The following is a 19653-nucleotide window of genomic DNA, read 5'->3' on the forward strand; positions in this document are numbered from 1 at the left end:
GAAATTTGGCCATCAAGATTGGAGTCATTGATATAGTTTGGATGTTTGTCCCCTCCAAATCTCAGGCTGAAATGTGAATCTTGATGGTGGAGGTGGGGCTTAGTGGGAGGTGCTTGGGTCATGGGGGCAGATCCCTCATGACTGGCTTGGTGCCCTCCCCATGGTAATGAGTGAGTTCTCACTCTGTTAGTTCACACGAGAGCTGGTTGTTTAAAAGAGCATGGCATCTCTCTTGCTCCCTCTCTTTGCCATGTGACATGCCTCCTCCCCTTCACCTTTTACCATGATTGGAAGCTTCCTGAAGCCCTCACTAGAAGCAGATGCTGGTGCTATGCTTGCACAGTCTGCAGAACTGTGAGCATCAATAAACCTCTTTTCTTTATAAATTAACCAGTCTCAGTATTCCTTTATAACAATGCAAAATGGACTAATATGGTAATGCCACCAGAAGCCAAGGAATGCCAACAGCCATCAAAAGCTGGAAAAGGCAAGAAAGGATTCTCACCAGGCATATGGTGGCTCACACTTGTAATCCCAGCACTTTGGGAGGTGGAGGTGGGTGGATTGCCTGAGCTCAAGAGTTTGAGACCAGCCTGGGCAACATGGTAAAACCCTGTCTCTACCAAAAATACAAAAAATTAGCCTGATGTGTTTGTGCATGTCTGCGGTCCCAGGTACTCAGGAGGCTGAGGTGGGAAAATCGCTTGAGCCTGGGAGGCAGAGGTTGCAGTGAGCCGTGATTGTGCCACTGCACTCTAACCTGGGTGACAGAGTGAGACCCCCATCTCAAAAAAAATAAACAAAAAAAAATAAAAAAAGAGAAGAAAGTATTCTTCCTAGAGCCTGAGAAGGGAGCATGGCCCTTCTGACACCTTGGTTTTGGCCTAGTAATACTGTTTTCAGACCTGATCTCCAGAACTCCGAGAGAATAAATGTGTGTTGTTTTCTGCCACCAAGTTTGCGGCAATTTGTTACAACAGCCACCGGAAGTTCATACCAATTTTGGCACCTAGAGGGGGAGTGCTGCTGTAGCAAATACCTAAAAATGTGAAAGTGGCTTTAAAATTGAATAATAGGTAGGTAGGTGCCAGAAGAATGTTGAAGAACTTGATAGAAAAAGCCTCGATTTACGTGAACAGACTGTTGGGAGAAATGTAAACATTGAAGGCAATTCTGATGAGGGCTCAGAAAGAAGTGAGGAACATGGGAGAGAAAGCCAATGTCATCTTCGAGAATACATATATCATCATACCATCCTAAGCAGAATGCTGGTAGAAATATAAACATTAAAGTTACCATTAGTGGCCGGTCACTGTGGCTCACGCGTGTAATCCCAGCACTTTGGGAGGCCGAGGCAGGCGGATCACCTGAGATCGGGAGTTCAAGACCAGCCTGACCAACATGGAGAAACACCACCTCTACTAAAAATACAAAAACATTAGCCGGGCATGGTGGTGCATGCCTGTAATCCCAGCTACTTAGGAGGCTGAGGCAGGAGAATCTCTTGAACCAGGGAGGTGGAGGTTGCAGTGAGCCAAGATCATGCCATTGCACTCCAGCCTGGGCAACAAGCGCGAAACTCCATACCCCCCTAAAAAAGGTGCCATTAGTAAGAGCTCAGAAGGAAATGAGGAGTATGTTATCGGAAACTAGAGGAAATGCAATTCTAGTTACATACTGGTAGAAAACTTAACTGAATTGTGTCCTCCAGTTATGTGGAAAATAGAAATTGCAAGCAATGTGTGTTATTTATCTGAAACCCAAACTAAAAAAAAAAAAAGAGAGAGAGAGAGAGAAACAGAGATTGAGAGATTGTAAGCAATGAACTTGGATATTTACCTAAAGAGGTATTGCAAGCAAAGTGTTAAGGGTATGGCCTGATTCCATCTTACTGCTTTTAGTAAAATGTGAGAGGAAAGAGATACACTGAGGAAAAGACTGTTAAGCAAAAAGGATCCAGGACTTGATGATTTGGGAAATTCTCAGCCTATCAAGGTTGCAAAAGACACTAAAATTAGGAGAGGCACTGTCAGGAAGGTATGGGAAGGTATGCTCTAGAGACAATGTCAAGAATGTGGCTATGTTTGCTAGTACTGAGGAGATTAGGCACATGACTCAAGGAGCTCTTCCACTATGCTCAGCCATAGCTGGTAATAGAAATGATATTATCTGGGAAAGATACAGAAGGACCTGCTGATCTAAGGGTGTGAATCACTATGACATACATTCTGAGAGGAGGGCTATGGGAGAGGGGAGAGCTTCAAGCTACAGGGGATTATTCTGAGTCCTTGAAACCAAATGGAATTTGTCCCGCTAGATTTCAAAATGGTTGGGAGCAGTGACTCCTTCCTTTCTTCCAGTTTCTCTCATTTGAAATGGAAATATCTGTAACTATTATCCTACACCTGTCCCGCCACTGTATTTTTGGAACAGATAACTTGCTTTCTAGTGTCACAAATTCACAGCAGGAGAATTTTGCCCCAGGATGTTTCATAACCAGAGTCTCATCCATATCTGTTTTAGATGAGGAGACTTGGTACTTTTGAGCTGATCTTATATGGATAAGATGGACTTCAGCTAATGTTGCACGGTTTGAGACATTTGAGGATTTGGGGATGGGGTGCATGTATTTTGCATGTGGGAGAGATGTGAATACTTGGGGGTCAGAGGGCAGGCTGTGGTAGACTGAACAACGCCCCTCCAAAAGATAGCGATATAGTAACCCCTGGAACCTGTGAGTGTTAGCTTACAACAAAAAATGTGATTATGTTGGCCAGGTATGGTGGCTCACGCCTATAATCCCAGCACTTTGGGAGGCCGAGGCGGGTGGGTCACGAGATCAGGATTTCAAGACCAGCCTGGCCAAGATGGTGAAAACCCATCTCTACTGAAAATACAAAAATTAGTTGGGCATGGTGGCGGGCATCTGTAATCCCAGCTACTCAGGAGGGTGAGGCAGAGGTTGCAGTGAGCCGAGATCACGCCACTGCAATGCAGCCTGGGTGACAGAGTCAGACTCCGTCTCAAAAAAAAAAAAAAAAAGTAATTATGTTAAAAATCCTGAGATGGGGAGATTCTCCTGGATTATCTGGGTGGGCCCTAAATGTAATAATGAGTGCCTTTATCAGATTAAGGCAGGGAGATCTGACACAGACAGAAGAGAAGAAGGCAGTAAGCCTGCCATGGTTTGAACGTCCCCACCAAAACTTGTGTTGAAATTTAATTGCCATTGTTAACAATATTAAGAGGTGGGGCTGTTAGGAAGTGATTAATGCCATTATCATAAGAGTGGATTAGTTATCACGAGATTGGGTTTGTTATAAAAGGGAGCTTAGTCACATTTTCTCTGTCTGTCTCCTGCACTTGCTTTTGCCTTTCATCTTTCCATCATGACACAACCCTCACCAGATGCCAGCGCCATGTTCTTGGACTCCTAGCCTCTAGAACTGTATACCAAATGAACTTCTATCCTTTATAAATTACCCAGTTTGTGGTATTCCATTATAGTAACAGAAAACAAACGAAGGCAATGACCATGGAGGTAGAGATTAGAGTGATGCAGCCATGTATTAGTCCGTTCTCACACTGCTATAAAGAGCTGCCCGAGACTGGGTAATTTATAAAGGAAAGAGATTTAACTGACTCACAGTTCCGCATGGCTGGGGAGGCCTCAGGAAACAATCATGGCCAAAGGTGAAGAGGAAGCAAAGACTTTCTTCGCATGGTAGCAGGAGACAGAAATGCAAGCAGGGGAAATGCCAGACGCTTGTAAAACCATCAGACCTCATGAGAACTCACTGTCACAAAAACAGCATGGGGAAAACCACCCCCGTGGGGATTTGTAATCTGTGGGGATTACAATTCGAGATGAGACTTGGGTGGGGACACAGAGCCAATCCATATCAAGCTACAAGCCAAGAAATGCTGGCAATCACGGGAAGCTGGAAGAGGCAAGGAACAGGTTCTCTCCTAGAGCCTCTGGAGGTGTACAGCCCTGCCGACAACTTGATTTCAACTCAGTGAAACTGATTTCAGATTTCTGGGCTCCAGAATTGTGAGAGAATAAATTGATGTTGTTTATGCCACAAAGTTTGCGGTAATTTGTTACAGCAGTCAGAGGGAATTTGGGGTGATTGTAAGGAGTTATGTAAATTATGTTAAAGAACCTTTGCAGTTGTAAGATGCATTCATTCATTCAACAAATAGCCGAGGCAATATAGAAGAGTAATTAAAAGTACCGACTTTGAGGCCGGGCGTGGGATGGTTCACTCCTGTAATCCCAGTGCTTTGGGAAGCCAAGGCAGGAGGATTGCTTGAGGCCAGCAGTTCCTTCCAGATCAGCGGGGACAACATAGCAAGACCCCATCTCTAAAAAAAAAATTATTTTAATTAAAAATAAATAAATACATAAATAAAAGCACAGACTTTGGACTCAATTCTATCTTGGGGGTGAATCCCAGCTCTGTCACCCACTGACTATGTGACTTTGAGCAGACTGCTTAATTCTCTTGAGCCTCAGTCTCAACATCTGCATACTGGGGATGATAATAGTATTTAACTCCAGAGAAGGTTGTGAAAATTAATGGGAAGATGCACATAAAAGGCTTTGTGCTGGGTTCAAGGGCCATTGCCCTGTTCCTGCCCTAAGAGAGCTTGCTGTAATCCTGGGAGGATCTTAGAGAGATCAGGGCTGTAGATGGAAAGCCCAGAGAGGAATGGGGACTTGTTGGAGGTACTAGGGATGGGGGTAGGGGAAACTTCTTAGACAAATTGACTTATGAGCTCCTTGATGAACACAGTGGGCCCTAATTACATACTCTTTTTAATACTATTATTATAAATATTATTAATATCAATGGGTAAAATATATTTCTGCTTCTTTGGTCTTTTAGAAAAAAACATATATGGAAGTGTAGAAGTGTTTTTTTTTTGTTTAAATTTCTTTTTTAAAAATTTTTTATAGAGATGGGGGTCTCACTATGTATCCCAGATTGTTCTGTAACTCCTGGCCTCAAGTGATCCTTCCACCTCCTGCCTCAGCCTCTCAAAGTGTTGGGATTACAGGCATGAGCCACTGGGACTGGCTCATTGAAATTTTTCTTTCTTTCTCTTTCTCTCTCTCTCTCTTTTTAAAGACAAGATCTCGCTCTGTGGCCCAGGTAGGCAGGAGTAGCCAGATCATGGCTCACTGCAACCTCGTACTCCTGGGCTCAAGCGATCCTCCTACCTCAGCCTCCTGAGTAACAGACTACAGGCACACCACCCCACCTCGCTAATTTTATTTATTTTTTTTGTAGAGAAAAGAGACAGGGTATTGCTCTGTTGCCCAGGGTGGGGTGCAGTGGCATGATCATGGCTCACTGCAACCTCTGCCTCCCAGGTTCAAGTGATCCTCCAGCTGTGGCCTCCCTAAGTGCTGGGATTACAACCGTGAGCCACCGCGCCAGCCCAAATTTCTTACGTCACTACAGAGTTCCTAGGAAAAAATCCCGTACCTGAAAAAGATAGAAACTGACAGGAAGGATTTGAGATGACAACCTGCTTCATATACACTCCTTATTAAAACTGGATAACAATGCACCACCGAGGAGGTGAGGAGGGATAGGAAAAATGAAAAGAGAAAATCAGCACATGCGTACTCTGATTTGGGAAGACGCCAAAGAGAAAATCAGAGCATGCGTACTCTGAACTTGGAGTAGCCAATCCCAGGGGATGCTTTAGGCGGGAAAGTCAGAGTTTCTGCCTCCATTTTGAGAAGGTTCTGTCCCTGGAACCTAGACTGATAGACTCCTCATCAGCTTGGCTTGTCCTGCCTACTGTTCTAACTTCTGATTGGCCAGATGGAGTTCACTAACTGCCCTGATTGGTCCATCATCCTGGAGCAGTGACATTCCAGAATATTTTCTCCTCCTCCAGCCACACTTTGTCACCAACTGCTGCCAACTCGCCACCACTGCTGCCGACCTCGCAACCACTGCTTTGTCTCTGAAGTAGGTTCTCTTTAAGGGACACCCTAGATGGGCTAATCGGGGCAGATAGAAAAGGAGGAAGCCTCTGTAGGGCCGTCAAGTGCTTGGGGTTCCGAAAATCTTGAGGACTGAAAGACAACTAATGCCTTTCAGGACGATCATCATGGAGGATCCTCCCGCCTCGGCCTTGGGTCTACAGGCCTGTATTATCCCACCCCTGTTTTTTTTTTTTTTTTTTTTTTTTAGTAGAGACGGGGATTTGTTATGTTGACCAGGCTGGCCTCAACCGCCTGGGCTCAAGCAATCCTCCCGCCTTGGCCTCGGGACTACAGGCACGAACCACCCCACCCTCACTAATTTTTTTTATTTTTTATTTTTTTAGTACAGACGGTTTTGCTATGTTGGCCAGGCTGGCCTCTGCCGCCTGGGCTTAAGCAATCCTTCCGCCTCAGCCCCGGGACTACAGAAGTGCACCATCCTGCCCACGCTTTTTTTTTTTTTTTTTTTTTTTTTTTTTTTTTAGTAGAAACCAGGTTTCACTATGTTGGCCAGGCTGGCCTCAACCTCCTGGGCTCAAGCGATCCTCACACCTTGGCCTCAGGACTACAGATGTGTGCCATTCCGCCCCTGCTAGTTTTGTTGTTGTTCTTTTTAGTAGAGACAGGGTTTCCTTATGTTGGCCGAAATGGGCTTGACCTCCTCGGCTCAAGTGATCCTCCCACCTCGGCCTCGGAGCTACAGGCAAGAACCACCTCGCTGATGTTATTATTTTTGTTGTTATTATTAGTAGTAGAAATGGGGTTTTGCTATGTTGGCCAGGCTGGCCTCAACCTCCTGAGCTCAAGAGATCCTCTTGCCTCGGCCTCGGAACTACAGGCGAGCACCACCCCGCCCCCACTAATACTTTTTATTTTATTTTATTTTTTTTAGTAGAGGGTTTTTCTAGGTTAGCTAGGCTGGTATCGACCTCGTGGGCTCAAGCGATCCGCCCCCCCTTGGCCAAAGAGCTGAGATGTTACAGGCCTGTGCCACCGCCCCCAGCTAATTTTTTGTGTGGGTTTTTTTTGTTTGTTTTTTTTTTTGTAGAGATGAGGGGTTTGCTATGTTTCCCAGGCTGGTCTCAACCTCCTGGGCTCAAGAGATCTGCACGCCTCGGCCTCCCAAAATGCTGGGATTACAGGCATGAGCCACTGCGCCTGGCCGATTGCTGCAAATTGAAACACCCCACATTTTCTCTAAGTGATGGCAGGCTCTTGTAGTCTCAGAGATTCTAGCTCTCTTCCTTCTAATAATTTACAAATAACCCAGTAATAGCTTCTAAATCTGTTCATATTAGTGAAGGTCATTTCTCTTCAACAGAACAGAACCCCCCATCCCTCTGCCTGATCAGATCCATCACCAGAAAGACCACGTTATGTCTGGGACTCACTTCCCTCCCTTTATTTATTGAGTGGGGGTGTCAGAACGCCCCCATTCAATAAAATTACACAGTCACGTCCCTGCCTCCCCAGCAAGGGTCTGTACATCTTTCAGGGTAAGCCTAGCCCCAGGAAAACTACTAACAACACTAGCCAACCCCCTCCCAAAGACTCAAGGCTGCTAGGAAACCTGTCATCCCCAAGCAATACTTCTCCCAGAGACTCCAGGCTCCCTGTTTTCATCTGACTTCTCTCCATGTCCTTACCCACGGACAGATAAGCCCCGAATGGAGAAATGCAACACCTAATTCCAGGTGACTGAGTGTGGCCAGGCTTCACTGATTTCTCCCTCCATAGGACCAAGGGTCCTGTAGCTAGAAAGTCTCAGACTGTTTCTCTTGCAGGTCAGAGTGCTCCTGGTGCCATGAACGGAGACGACACCTTTGCAAAGAGACCCAGGGATGGTGCTAAAACATCAAAGAAGAGAAGCAAGGTAAGGTGACCTAGAGGGGGCATAGCAGTGGTCCAGGGGACAGAGTAGGGTGACCAGGTTTCTGAGGAAGGGAGGACAGAGGTACTGGGGACAAGGAGCAGGGTCTCAGGGGAGATCTGGACCCTTGGGAGCCTCCCACCTGTGTTCTGTCATCACCTACCATCCCTGGAGACAAGTCTGTGACCTTGCACTATATTTGGTAACTCTCAGTGCATTCTGGAAGGTGGGAAGAGAGCCAGACAGCAGCATTAAAGCCCTAATGTATGCCACGGGAGAAGCTAGGGTAGGTTCCCCATGGTCTCTCAGTTAGCCATGGCATCAACCAGGACGGATTATCATCCTCACTTCCCAGATCCAGCACACAGGAAGCGGCTCCAGCTGAATGGCAGACATACCTAGCTGAGTCACTGACAAATTTTATTTTATTTTTTTTAGGCCTTTGATGATATTGCCACATACTTCTCTAAGAAAGAGTGGAAAAAGATGAAATACTCGGAGAGAATCAGCTATGTGTATATGAAGAGAAACTATAAGGCCATGACTAAACTAGGTAACAGAAAGTTCTAGGAACAGACAAGTCTGGGGATACATGAGCATCCCTTTTCCTGCTTTGGCTACTTCTTAGGCTGCAGAAACTACCCCACATTTTCCTTTTGTGCAGGGAAAAATCGCAAGGCAGCTTCTGGGGGTTCTGCTCTTCTGTATCCTGTCAGAGCTGAGGGCAGGGACTGGCCATAGTGGAGCTTGTACCTGGACCTTGCACTTTTCTCTCCCTTAGGCGTCTGTTCTGATCAGCCCAGCTGTCTCTGTGGCATTGCAGCACACCTCCCACCCTACCTTCCTCCTCTCGGCTTGTCTCTTTCTCTCTCCCTCCCTTTTTTTTTTTTTTTTTTTTGAGTCAGAGTCTCACTCTGTCACCTAGGCTAGAGTGTAGTAGTGCAATCATAGCTCAATGCAGCCTCGAACTCCTGGGCTCAAGCAATCCTTCTGCCCAGCCGATGGAGTAGCTGAGGCTATGAGCACATGCCACCATGCCCAACTAATTTTATTTTATAATTTGTAGATATGGGGGTCTCTCTATGTTACACAGGCTCATCTTGAAATCCTGGCCTCAAACAATCCTCCTGCCTCAGCCTCCCAAAGTGCCGGTACTACAGACATGAGCCACCATGCCAGGCCTAAGTTTGTCCCTTAAGGAATAAACATTTTGCTTCTTTCTAGGTTTCAAAGTCACCCTCCCACCTTTCATGTGTAATAAACAGGCCACAGACTTCCAGGGGAATGATTTTGATAATGACCATAACCGCAGGATTCAGGGTGAGTAGATGGGAAGTGGCTGGAAAGGTCTCCTGAAGCCCAGTTGCTTTTCAGCTCAGCTACCTGGGAAAGATCCTCTGGCATTTGTTCCCTCATACACATCAGGGTTGAGTGAAAAAAAAAATTGCATACAGAAAGTTAACTACAGAGGCCATTCATAAAATTCTAAAACATGCAAAACAGTAATATGTATTTTCATGGATAATAAGTAAATGGTAAATGCATAAAAACATAAATGCGAATAAAAAGGATCAAATTGAGGAGACTGGCTGTAAATGGAGAAGGGTCGGGGGCAGGGATTGGTGAGTGCTGCACAGGCAGCTTCAGTCATGACTTGTTGATAGCGTGTTTTGTTTTGTTTTGTTTCGTTTTGTTTTGTTTTTGTTTCTGTTTTTGTTTTGAACTGGAGATTTGCTCTTGTCGCCCAGGCTGGAGTACAATGGCACAGTCTCAGCCCACTACAACCTCTGCCTCCCGGGTTCAAGCGATTCTCCTGCCTCAGCCTCCTGACTAGCTGGGATTACAGGCGCCCGCCACCATGCCCACCTAATTTTTGTATTTTTAGTAGAGATGGGGTTTCACCATGTTGACCAGGCTGGTCTCAAACTCCTGACCTCAGGTGATCCACCCTCCTCAGCCTCCAAAGTGCTGGGATTACAGGTGTGAGCTACTGCACCCAGGCCGTTTCTAGTGTTTCTAACATTCTAAATAAATAAATCAGATCTAACATAGTCATGGGGTAATGTTGAGATGCGACTGAACTCGATATTATTCCCCATACTTTTCTGTGTGTTTGAAACATTTCTTTTTTAAAAGACATGTTGTTCTTGCTAAACACTGTTTTTTTTTATTATACTTTAAGTTTTAGGGTACATGTGCACAATGTGCAGGTTAGTTACATGTGTATACATGTGCCATGCTGGTGCGCTGCACCCATTAACTCATCATCTAGCATTAGGTATATCTCCCAACGCCATCCCTTCCCCCTCTCCCCACCCCACAACAGTCCCCAGAGTGTGATGTTCCCCTTCCCGTGTCCTTGTGTTCTCATTGTTCAATTCCCACCTATGAGTGAGAATATGCGGTGTTTGGTTTTTTGTTCTTGCAATAGTTTACTGAGAATGATGATTTCCAATTTCATCCATGTCCCTGCAAAGGACATGAACTCATCATTTTTTATGGCTGCATAGTATTCCATGGTGTATATGTGCCACATTTTCTTAATCCAGTCTATCATTGTTGGACATTTGGGTTGGTTCCAAGTCTTTGCTATTGTGAATAGTGCCACAATAAACATACGTGTGCATGTGTCTTTATAGCAGCATGATTTATAGTCCTTTGGGTATATACCCAGTAATGGGATGGCTGGGTCAAATGGTATTTCTAGTTCTAGATCCCTGAGGAATCTCCACACTGACTTCCACAATGGTTGGACTAGTTTACAGTCCCACCAACAGTGTAAAAGTGTTCCTATTTCTCCACATCCTCTCCAGCATCTGTTGTTTCTTGACTTTTTAATGATTGCCATTCTAACTGGTGTGAGATGGTATCTCATTGTGGTTTTGATTTGCATTTCTCTGATGGCCAGTGATGGTGAGCATTTTTTCATGTGTTTTTTGGCTGCATAAATGTCTTCTTTTGAGAAGTGTCTGTTCATGTCCTTTGCCCACTTTTTGATGGGGTTGTTTGTTTTTTTCTTGTAAATTTGTTTGAGTTCATTGTAGATTCTGGATATTAGCCCTTTGTCAGATGAGTAGGTTGCAAAAATTTCCTCCCATTCTGTAGGTTGCCTGTTCACTCTGATGGTAGTTTCTTTTGCTGTGCAGAAGCTCTTTAGTTTAATTAGATCCCATTTGTCAATTTTGGCTTTTGTTGCCATTGCTTTTGGTGTTTTAGACATGAAGTCAGGCAGGAGAAGGAAATAAAGGGTATTCAATTAGGAAAAGAGGAAGTCAAATTGTCCCTGTTTGCAGACGACATGATCGTATACCTAGAAAACCCCATTGTCTCAGCCCAAAATCTCCTTAAGCTGATAAGCAACTTCAGCAAAATCTCAGGATACAAAATCAATGTACAAAAATCACAAGCATTCTTATACACCAACAACAGACAAACAGATAGCTAAACACTGTTAATGAATCAAAGGACAGTTAAGACAATTTTAAAAGTGAAAAAAAAAGAAACTATTAAAAGTGTAGATCCACCAAAAACTTCCAGAGATTGTTTCATTAACAGCATGTAGATATTGGATAAATATCTTAAGAGAGAGGGTGATGAACACATGTAATAAAGATTGCTGTTTCTCCATACTTTATTAAAACCAAATAGTCTTCTCATTCCCAAACAACCCCAATTCTCCATGATGAGCTTGGAAGTGAGTTTGAAAGAGTGATCCCTCATCCAACACACAGCGAGCTTTCCCAATTGTCAGTGAGCGGAGATAACATAGGATGAAAAAAAGACAGGTTCTTGGGTAGAGATCTTTGTGCATTTCAGGAATAGAAAGGGGACATATTTGTTTACTTGCTCTTCTGCTCTGACAATACAATCATAAGACAATGTCAGAGTATCTAAACTGTCTTCAATATCTCTATTACTCCCCAACTAAACAGGCCAGAATCAACCATCTCCCACAATCACTATAAGAGATCTGAAACTCCAGTGCTTGAGTATCTGCCAAGTTTTGACATTAAAGGAGTGTCTTTATACTGAAAATATTTCAGAGCCACTGGACTAAATCATCCATGGTTCATCACACATTTAACAGCTTAATTCACATACCATAAGATTCACCCATTTGAAGTGTACAGTGATTTTTAGTTGTTGCACATCTTGAGTGATTACACTTTACTTCCCAACCAATCAATTTAATTATTTGGGAAAAAGTAAAAGATATGTAATGGAATAAGATGAGACTGTGATGGGATTTAACCCCCATTTGAGAAACCATGAGATGTAAAATTCTGAATTGATGCCACAGATAAATGAACCAACCATGACTAAACATAATTCAGAAGCAAATCTCAAATAACTCCTCAACAATGAGTGGACTCATAACCTCTGCTGCAGAATGCCCTCATGCAACGGAAGTCTCTCCAGAGTTTGGAAATCTTTACCAACAAAGAAAAATTCTGATGTGTTCTCTTTCAGTTGAACATCCTCAGATGACTTTCGGCAGGCTCCACAGAATCATCCCGAAGGTGAGTATCTCTCAAATCTAAAGGACCAGAGAACCTTTTTCCCTTCATGGATGTGAACACTGATAAGACAGGGAGAATATCAAAAACGCCCTCATTGCCTCTTTCTCCCCATGTCTATCACAACAACTTATGTAGCACCGACGGCTTGATAATACTAACAGTTGTGATCCTTAATACTTCTTTTGTTTTCATAGTGATGCCAGATACTATTTTAAGCAGTTCACATGGATTAATTAATTTAATCCATAAGAAGACCTCTATGACATTGTTTCTTTTATTATCTCCAAATAGTAATGAGTCACACACTTCGGTTGTCATCCATATAAAAGCCATGTGACTTGGCACAAATCTTCTAAGTTATCGGAGCTCCAGATTCCTAGTCCATGAAATGGAAGTAAAGAATAATAGTTCATGTTATAGACCATAGTTATCAGCAACATAATAATAAAATGAGGCTATCGGGGTACAGAGATGTTAAAGAATTTTCCTGGGGTGCAGTGGCAGTGGTAGTCTAATCCAGAGCTCCAAGCCATTTAAAGCTCATTCACGTTTGTATTTGTTTATGAAGTTCAGATGTTGCTCACTAGGGCTTTACCCCATAGGGCCTACTGGTGCTTCCATTGAGACACCCACTCTGGCAACAGGAAGGACCAGCTGGCCTCTCCTGTTACCGGGGCCACTCCCATGGCTTAGGAATCGCTTTGACTGTTGGCCCCTCCTTGAGCTTCTTGAGAGCTTTGTCTGCACCTGGGGCATCCGAGAAGCCCCAGTCCCAGCCCAGGGGATCCCTCAGAGGCCCCTGAATGAGTGATTCCGGAAGTGCAGATTCAGCTCTGGTTTAGAAGGTAAAGGGATCTGGGAGTTGGGTTGCCAGTATGGAGAACGAATTCAAAGAAGGATCCAGAAAAGTATTCAATGTTATTATTATTACATTTGAACAATGTTTACAAGCTCAGAGAGGATTTTCCCTTAGCTTATTTTACATGTATTATTCACTATTTCATAAGTGAGGAAGCTGAGTAAAAAGTAGCTTAAGGGCCGGGCGCGGGGGCTCACGACTGTAATCCCAGCAATTTAGGAGGTCGAGGCGGGCAGATTACGAGGTCAAGAGATCAAGACCGTCCTGGCCAACATGGTGAAACCTCATCTCTACTAAAAATACAAAACTTAGCAGGGCGTGGTAGCGCCTGCCTGTAATCCTAGCTACTCGGGAGGCTGAGACAGGGGAATCGCTTGAACCGGGGAGGAGGAGATTTCAGTGAGCCAAGATCGCGCCACTGCACTCTAGCCTGGTGACAGAGCGAGACTTTCTCAAAAAAAAAAAAAAAGAGTAGCTTAATATTGTTGGTCAGTGACACATCCCAGTGTAACCAGAATTGGTATGGGTACCACCTCACTGAATTCCACATTCAATGTTGGTGCCTCGGTAGGGTGGTATGCCAGATCTGGTACTGCTTTATTTGCTGCCTAGATTAATTTCAGCAAACCATTTCTTTACCTCTCCCTTCCCTGTATTCATCTCCCCACACCATCTTTCCCAGCAGTGTTTTGTCCCCTCCCTATGTTTTTACATTTACTCTCCCAGCAGCTGTCTACGAGCTTATATGGGATCCCTTGTATTTTATAGAAGCTCTTCCTTTTGTAGACCTGTGAATTCTTAGAATGCTATTTTTCTCCAAATCTTCTGTGTACTACACTCTCAACTACATGGAGATTTCTGCTGTTTCCATGAATGTCAGTCTTAAAAGAGTGTGAAGATAAGCATTCTAGCCCTGGAAACTGCATTCATTTAGGCCATTCCTTTTGCTTCTAATCTCCCAGGTTTGTCTCATTTAGGCAAGTGTGTAACTCTCCCCGCGTTGTTGAGAACATTCATTAAGGTAATGCATGTGAAGACGCTTTGTAAGCTCTAAAGCACTATAGAAATGTCACTGATACTGTTTATCTGTAACCTTCACATTATAAAAATCATGCCCAAGAAGCCAGCAGAGGACGAAAATGATTCGAAGGCAGTGTCAGAAGCATCTGGCCCACAAAAGGATGGGAAACAACTGCACTCCCCAGGAAAAGCAAATATTTCTGAGAAGATTAATAAGAGATCTGGTAAGAGGAAATGATTTGGGAACAACTTCTCTGGCTTTTCTGGCTATGTTCAGGTGTGTGGACTGGGTGTGTGGCATGGATCCCAGACAAGCCTGGGTCCAGGCTGGGCTGAAGAGCTCGCCCAGCTCCAGATGAGATGTTAGACATGACTTCCAGAGATGCAGACCGGAGTTGTCATCCATATAAAAAACCACGTGACTTGGGACAAGTCTTCCAAATTTTCTCAGCTCCAGATTCCTAGTCCATAAGATGGAAATAAAGAATCATAGTTCATAAATTGTTTGGAGGCATTAAATTAAATCCTGAAGGCCTGATGACATGAAAGGTGCTCAAGCGATTCTATCTTTGATAACCTGGGATCATATCTTACTCAGCTCAATGCCTGTTACCCAATACAGGTGTACTTCAGAGATATTGCAGGTTGGGTTCCAGAGCACCGCAATAAAGTGAGTCACACACATTGTTTTTCGTTTGTTTCGCAGTGCATAAAAACATTATGTTTACACTATAGTGTACTCTACTAAGTGTGCAATAGCATTATGTCTAAAAATGTACATCACTTAATTTTAAAATAATTCATTGTTAAAAAATGCTAACAATCTTCTGAGCCTTCAGTGAGTTACACTCTTCTTGTTGGTGGAGGGTCTTGCCTCGGTGTTGATGGCTGCTGGCTGATCAAGGTGGTGGTTGCTGAAGGGTGGAGTGGCTGTGGCAGTTTCTTAAAAGAACACAACAGTGAAATTTGCCACATGGATTAGCTCTCCCTTTCATGAAAGATTTCTCTGTAGTATGTGATGCTATTCGATAGCATTTAGCCACTTTAGAACTTCTTTCAAAGTTGGAGTCAATCCACTCTAGCTATGAAAGTTTTAGATGGCATCTACTTCCAATAAAAGGCTATTTAATCTATATTGAAAATCTGTTGTTTAGTGTAGCCACATTCATCAGTGATCTTAGCTAGATCTTCTGGATAACTTGCTGCAGCTTCTCCATCAGTGTTTGCTGCTACACCTTGCACTTTTATGTTATGGGGACAGCTTCTTTCCTTAAACCTCACAAACCAACCTCTGCTAGTTTCACACGTTTCTTCACCTCTCTCAGCTTTCATGGGCTTGAAGAGAGTTCAGGTCTTGCTCTGAATTAGACTTTGGCTTAAGGGAATGTTGTGGCTGGTTTCATGTTCTATCCTGATCACTCAAACTTTCTCTATTGCAGCAGTAAGGCTGTTTTGCTTTCTTATTCTTGTGTTCACTGGGTATTAGTATTATTATTTCCTTCAAGAACTTTTCCTTTGCATTATATACTATTCTTTCTTTCAAGAACTTCTCCTTTGCATGCACAGCTTGGCTATTTGGTGCAAGAGGCCTAGCTTTCATCCTGTCTCGGCTTTCAGCATGCCTTCCTCACTAAGCTTAGCCATTTCTAGATTCTGATTTAATGTGAGAGAATGCGACTCTTCCTTTCATTTGAACAGTTAGTGGCCATTTTAGGATTGTTAACTGTCCTAATTTCAGTATCGCTGTATCTCAGGGAATAAGTAGGCCCAAGAAAAGGAAAAGAGATGGGGAAGAGCTCATTGGTGGAGCAGTCAGAATACACACAACATTGATCAATTACGTTCGTTATCTTCTCTAGGTGGAGTTCCTGTTACCCCCAAAACATTGACACACAACAGGGTGACTATAGTCAATAATAACTTAATCGTACATTTAAAAACAATGAAAAGAGTGTAATTGGATTGTTTGTAACACAAGGATAAATGCTTGATGGGATGGATACCCTATTTTCCATGATGTGATTATTACGCATTGCATACGTGTATCAAAATATCTCACGTACCCCATAAGTATATACACCTACTGTGTATCCACAAAAATAAATTATTTTAAAAGACTAAAAAACAACAAAAACAATTGCAATAATAACATCAAAGCTCACTGATCACAGATCACCATAACAGATATAATAATAATGGAAAAGTGTAAAATTGGTGAGAATTCCCCCCAAAAAATTACAGTATCTGCAAAGCACTATAAAAATGAGGTGCCATAAAACAAGGTATGCCTGTGTGCCCTTAACAAATACGTGCTGAATGAAAGGAGGTATCGGTGAATGTTCCCGTAAGTGAAGAGGTTGGTAATCTAAACGTCACAACAGAAGGAGCCAGAAGCTAAAACATTAATTGGTATTTGTCGTGTATTGGTGTGGGTCTAAGGCCTCAGCCTCTCTAAGCCAGAGAATGTGAAAAACTGGATAAAGAAGACCCATGGGCACTTGGGAGGGAGGAGGCATCTCCTTTTTTTGAGAAAACAGAGCCTAACACTCTTCAACGTACCCAACCCTCATCTTCCAACTCTTCTCCATCATAGGACCCAAAAGGGGGAAACATGCCTGGACCCACAGACTGCGTGAGAGAAAGCAGCTGGTGATTTATGAAGAGATCAGCGACCCTGAGGAAGATGACGAGTAACTCCGTAAGTGAACCTTCGGCTCACCCTCCACATCCCTGCAGATGTGCTATTCTGTTATGGTACTGGTATCCCATCTTGTCATTTGTTTCCCAAATCATTCCTTTCTCATAATTTTCTACTGTACAACATTGAGGCTGAATGATGAGATTTCCCATGCTCTTTCTACTCCCTACCCTGTATATCCAGGGATCCTCACCACCCAGGATGCTGTGGGTTCCCAAACCCCAGGTCAGCCCTGATATGTGGCCACACCTTCTTCTAGCCTAGGAATGCATAAACCAGGTGAGGAAGTCACTGTGGCATGAGCAGATGGTTCACTTCGAGGAACCATGGAAGGCGTGTCCAGGTCCTGGGGTAGGGCAGAATCAGAGTGTGCAGGGTCTGCAGGTCAGGAGGAGTTGAGGTTGAGTTATTGGGCAGTGGGAACTCGCTGTCACTTACTTTCCTTCCCTCTTCTCGCCTCAGCCTGGGGGAATACAACACATGCCCTTGATGAGAAGCAGAACGTGCTGACCTTTCACGAACATGGGCATGGCTGCGGATCCCTCGTCATCAGGTGCATAGCAAGTGAAAGCAAGTGTTCACAACAGTGAAAAGTTGAGCGTCATTTTTCTTAGTGTGCCAAGAGTTCGATGTTAGTGTTTCCATTGTATTTTCTTACAGTGTGCCATTCTGTTAGATACTATCCTTATAATTGATGAGCAAGACATACTGAATGCATATTTCGGTTTGTGTATCCATGCACCTACGTCAGAAAACAAGTATTGTCAGGTATTCTCTGCATAGAACAGCGCTATCCTCATCTCTCCCCAGATGTGACTACTGAGGGCAGTTCTGAGTGTTTAATTTCAGACTTTTTCCTCTGCATTTACACACACACACACACACACACGCACGCACACACACCAAGTACCAGTATAAACATCTCCCATCTGCTTTTCCCATTGCCATGCGTCCTGGTCAAGCCCCCCTCACTCTGTTTCCTGTTCAGCATGTACTCCCCTCATCCGATTCCCCTGTATCAGTCACTGACAGTTAATAAACCTTTGCAAACGTTCCCCAGTTGTTTGTTCCTCTCATTATTGTGCACACAGCTTTGTGCACATGTGTGAATATTTCTTTAGAAAGATTCTTAGAAGTGGAATTGATGTGTCAAAGGAGTCATTTATTCAACAAAACCCTAATGAGTGTGTCCTCGTGCTGAGCGCTGTTCTAGGTGCTGGAGAGACATCAGGGAACAAGATGGGGAGATGTTCCTGACCACCATTCCAGAGGAGGATGTTTCCAGTTGTTGGCTTTCTTTGTTTCTTTGTTTGTTTGTTTCTTCTGGAGATGGGGTCTTGCTCTGTCCAGGCAGGAGTGCAGTGGCACGATCATAGCTCAATGCAGCCTTGAACTCCTGGGCTCAAGCGATCCTCCCACCTTGGCCTCCTAAAGTACTAGGATTACAGGCATGAGCCACCGCGCCTGGCCTCCAGTTTTTATTTTGATAGGGACTATACACTTCAGTCCTGGAGCAGGATTCTGAAGCAGGTGGTTGGGCAATTTGGCCTTCGCTCTCTGAACGATTTTCGGGTTCTAGGGCTGGGATGGTCCATTTGGGAGTATGTGGGAAGAGACACAGATGAAATCGTCATCTGGGGAATGCAGAGGAATGAGGGAGATGCGTGCACTGTAGACCCTGTGATGGACAGGGAATACAAGAGTCCACTTAGTCTCCATGTAGGGGAGCAATGGTGGGAAAGTACCCTGGACAGAAGCATGAGACTGCCCATCAAGGGTCTCACCACCCAAGGGCCTGGGGGCTGGGGTGGGGACGATGATTTGGGAATGGGACAGTTCTTTCTCACAGGTACCACTGCACGGTGCAGAGGTGAAACAGTTGTGGGGAAGGGAAGGGCAGAGGGGAGTCTGTTTTAGAACAAACCATTGTGTGTGAATGGAGACATCAAAGCTCCATTCACACACCATGGACTTGAAACACCAGCCCCAGGTGGAAGCAGGATTGGAGCTGTTTTGACCGTCCATAGCCCATCACCTTGGCCTCCTGGTTCTCCCAGCCTTAGAAGGAGCACACTATCATCATTATGCCTATATGACAGATGATAGACAGAGTCCCAGAGAGATGGTCGGTGTCTTGTCACAGGTCCTACAGCTGGCAGGTGCAGGAGGAGCTGAGTTTGGAGCTCACTGACTTCAGAAACATTAAGGAGGACAGGTGTGTGTGGTGGAGGAAGGGAGAATTGAACAAGTCTCGGGTTCTGTCCCCAGTCACAAGGTAGAGGCTGTGGGTTCATTTTCCAAGACAAGGAGCCCTTAGAGATGGAGAGTGCAGGGAGGAAGAGGCAATCGTGGACATAGTGGGGACAGTGGGAGACAGAGATGTGCAGTGTGGGGAGAAGAGGGGCAGGCAAAGAAGCAGGGGATACCCAAGACCAAGTGTGGGCTGTCACAGCCACCAGAGGGAGAGGGTGCCAGGAAGGAGGTTGTGGGCCTCCAGGAGCAACAGAGATTCCCCAGATCTGTGAGCATGCCCTGCCTGGCACTGCGGGAAGAGGTGGCTGCCACCCAGGTCAGTGTGGACGTGCCTCTACCTGTGTCTCAGAGGAAACAAATTCTATTTTATCCTAATATAGTTCTGTATTACACAAATGTAACATTCGGCTACTAGATATCAGGTGC

General features: G+C 44.3%; 1 protein-coding gene across 5 annotated transcripts; it reads left to right on the forward strand.

Moving 5' to 3' along the window:
• Window positions 1–5732: 5732 nt before the first annotated feature.
• On the forward strand, window positions 5733–18029 carry SSX1 (SSX family member 1). 5 transcript variants are annotated; one of them, XR_010154771.1, is made up of 9 exons: window positions 5733–5990; window positions 7792–7880; window positions 8316–8430; window positions 9102–9197; window positions 12348–12397; window positions 14380–14500; window positions 16870–16974; window positions 17158–17253; window positions 17437–18029. XR_010154771.1 is itself a non-coding variant. In XM_016944029.2 (8 exons), the coding sequence occupies exons 2-7, from the start codon at window positions 7812–7814 to the stop codon at window positions 16968–16970; spliced, it is 552 nt and encodes a 183-aa protein (XP_016799518.1). In that variant the 5' UTR covers window positions 5733–5990; window positions 7792–7811; the 3' UTR covers window positions 16971–16974; window positions 17437–18029. The 5 variants fall into 5 exon arrangements, 3 of the variants coding, with proteins under 3 accessions (XP_016799518.1, XP_016799520.1, XP_016799519.1); XR_010154772.1 differs by lacking the exon at window positions 14380–14500; XM_016944029.2 differs by lacking the exon at window positions 17158–17253.
• The last annotated feature ends 1624 nt before the right edge of the window (window positions 18030–19653 follow it).

The sequence above is a fragment of the Pan troglodytes genome, chromosome X (genome assembly GCF_028858775.2).
Source record: "Pan troglodytes isolate AG18354 chromosome X, NHGRI_mPanTro3-v2.0_pri, whole genome shotgun sequence".
NCBI classification, from domain to species: domain Eukaryota; kingdom Metazoa; phylum Chordata; class Mammalia; order Primates; family Hominidae; genus Pan; species Pan troglodytes.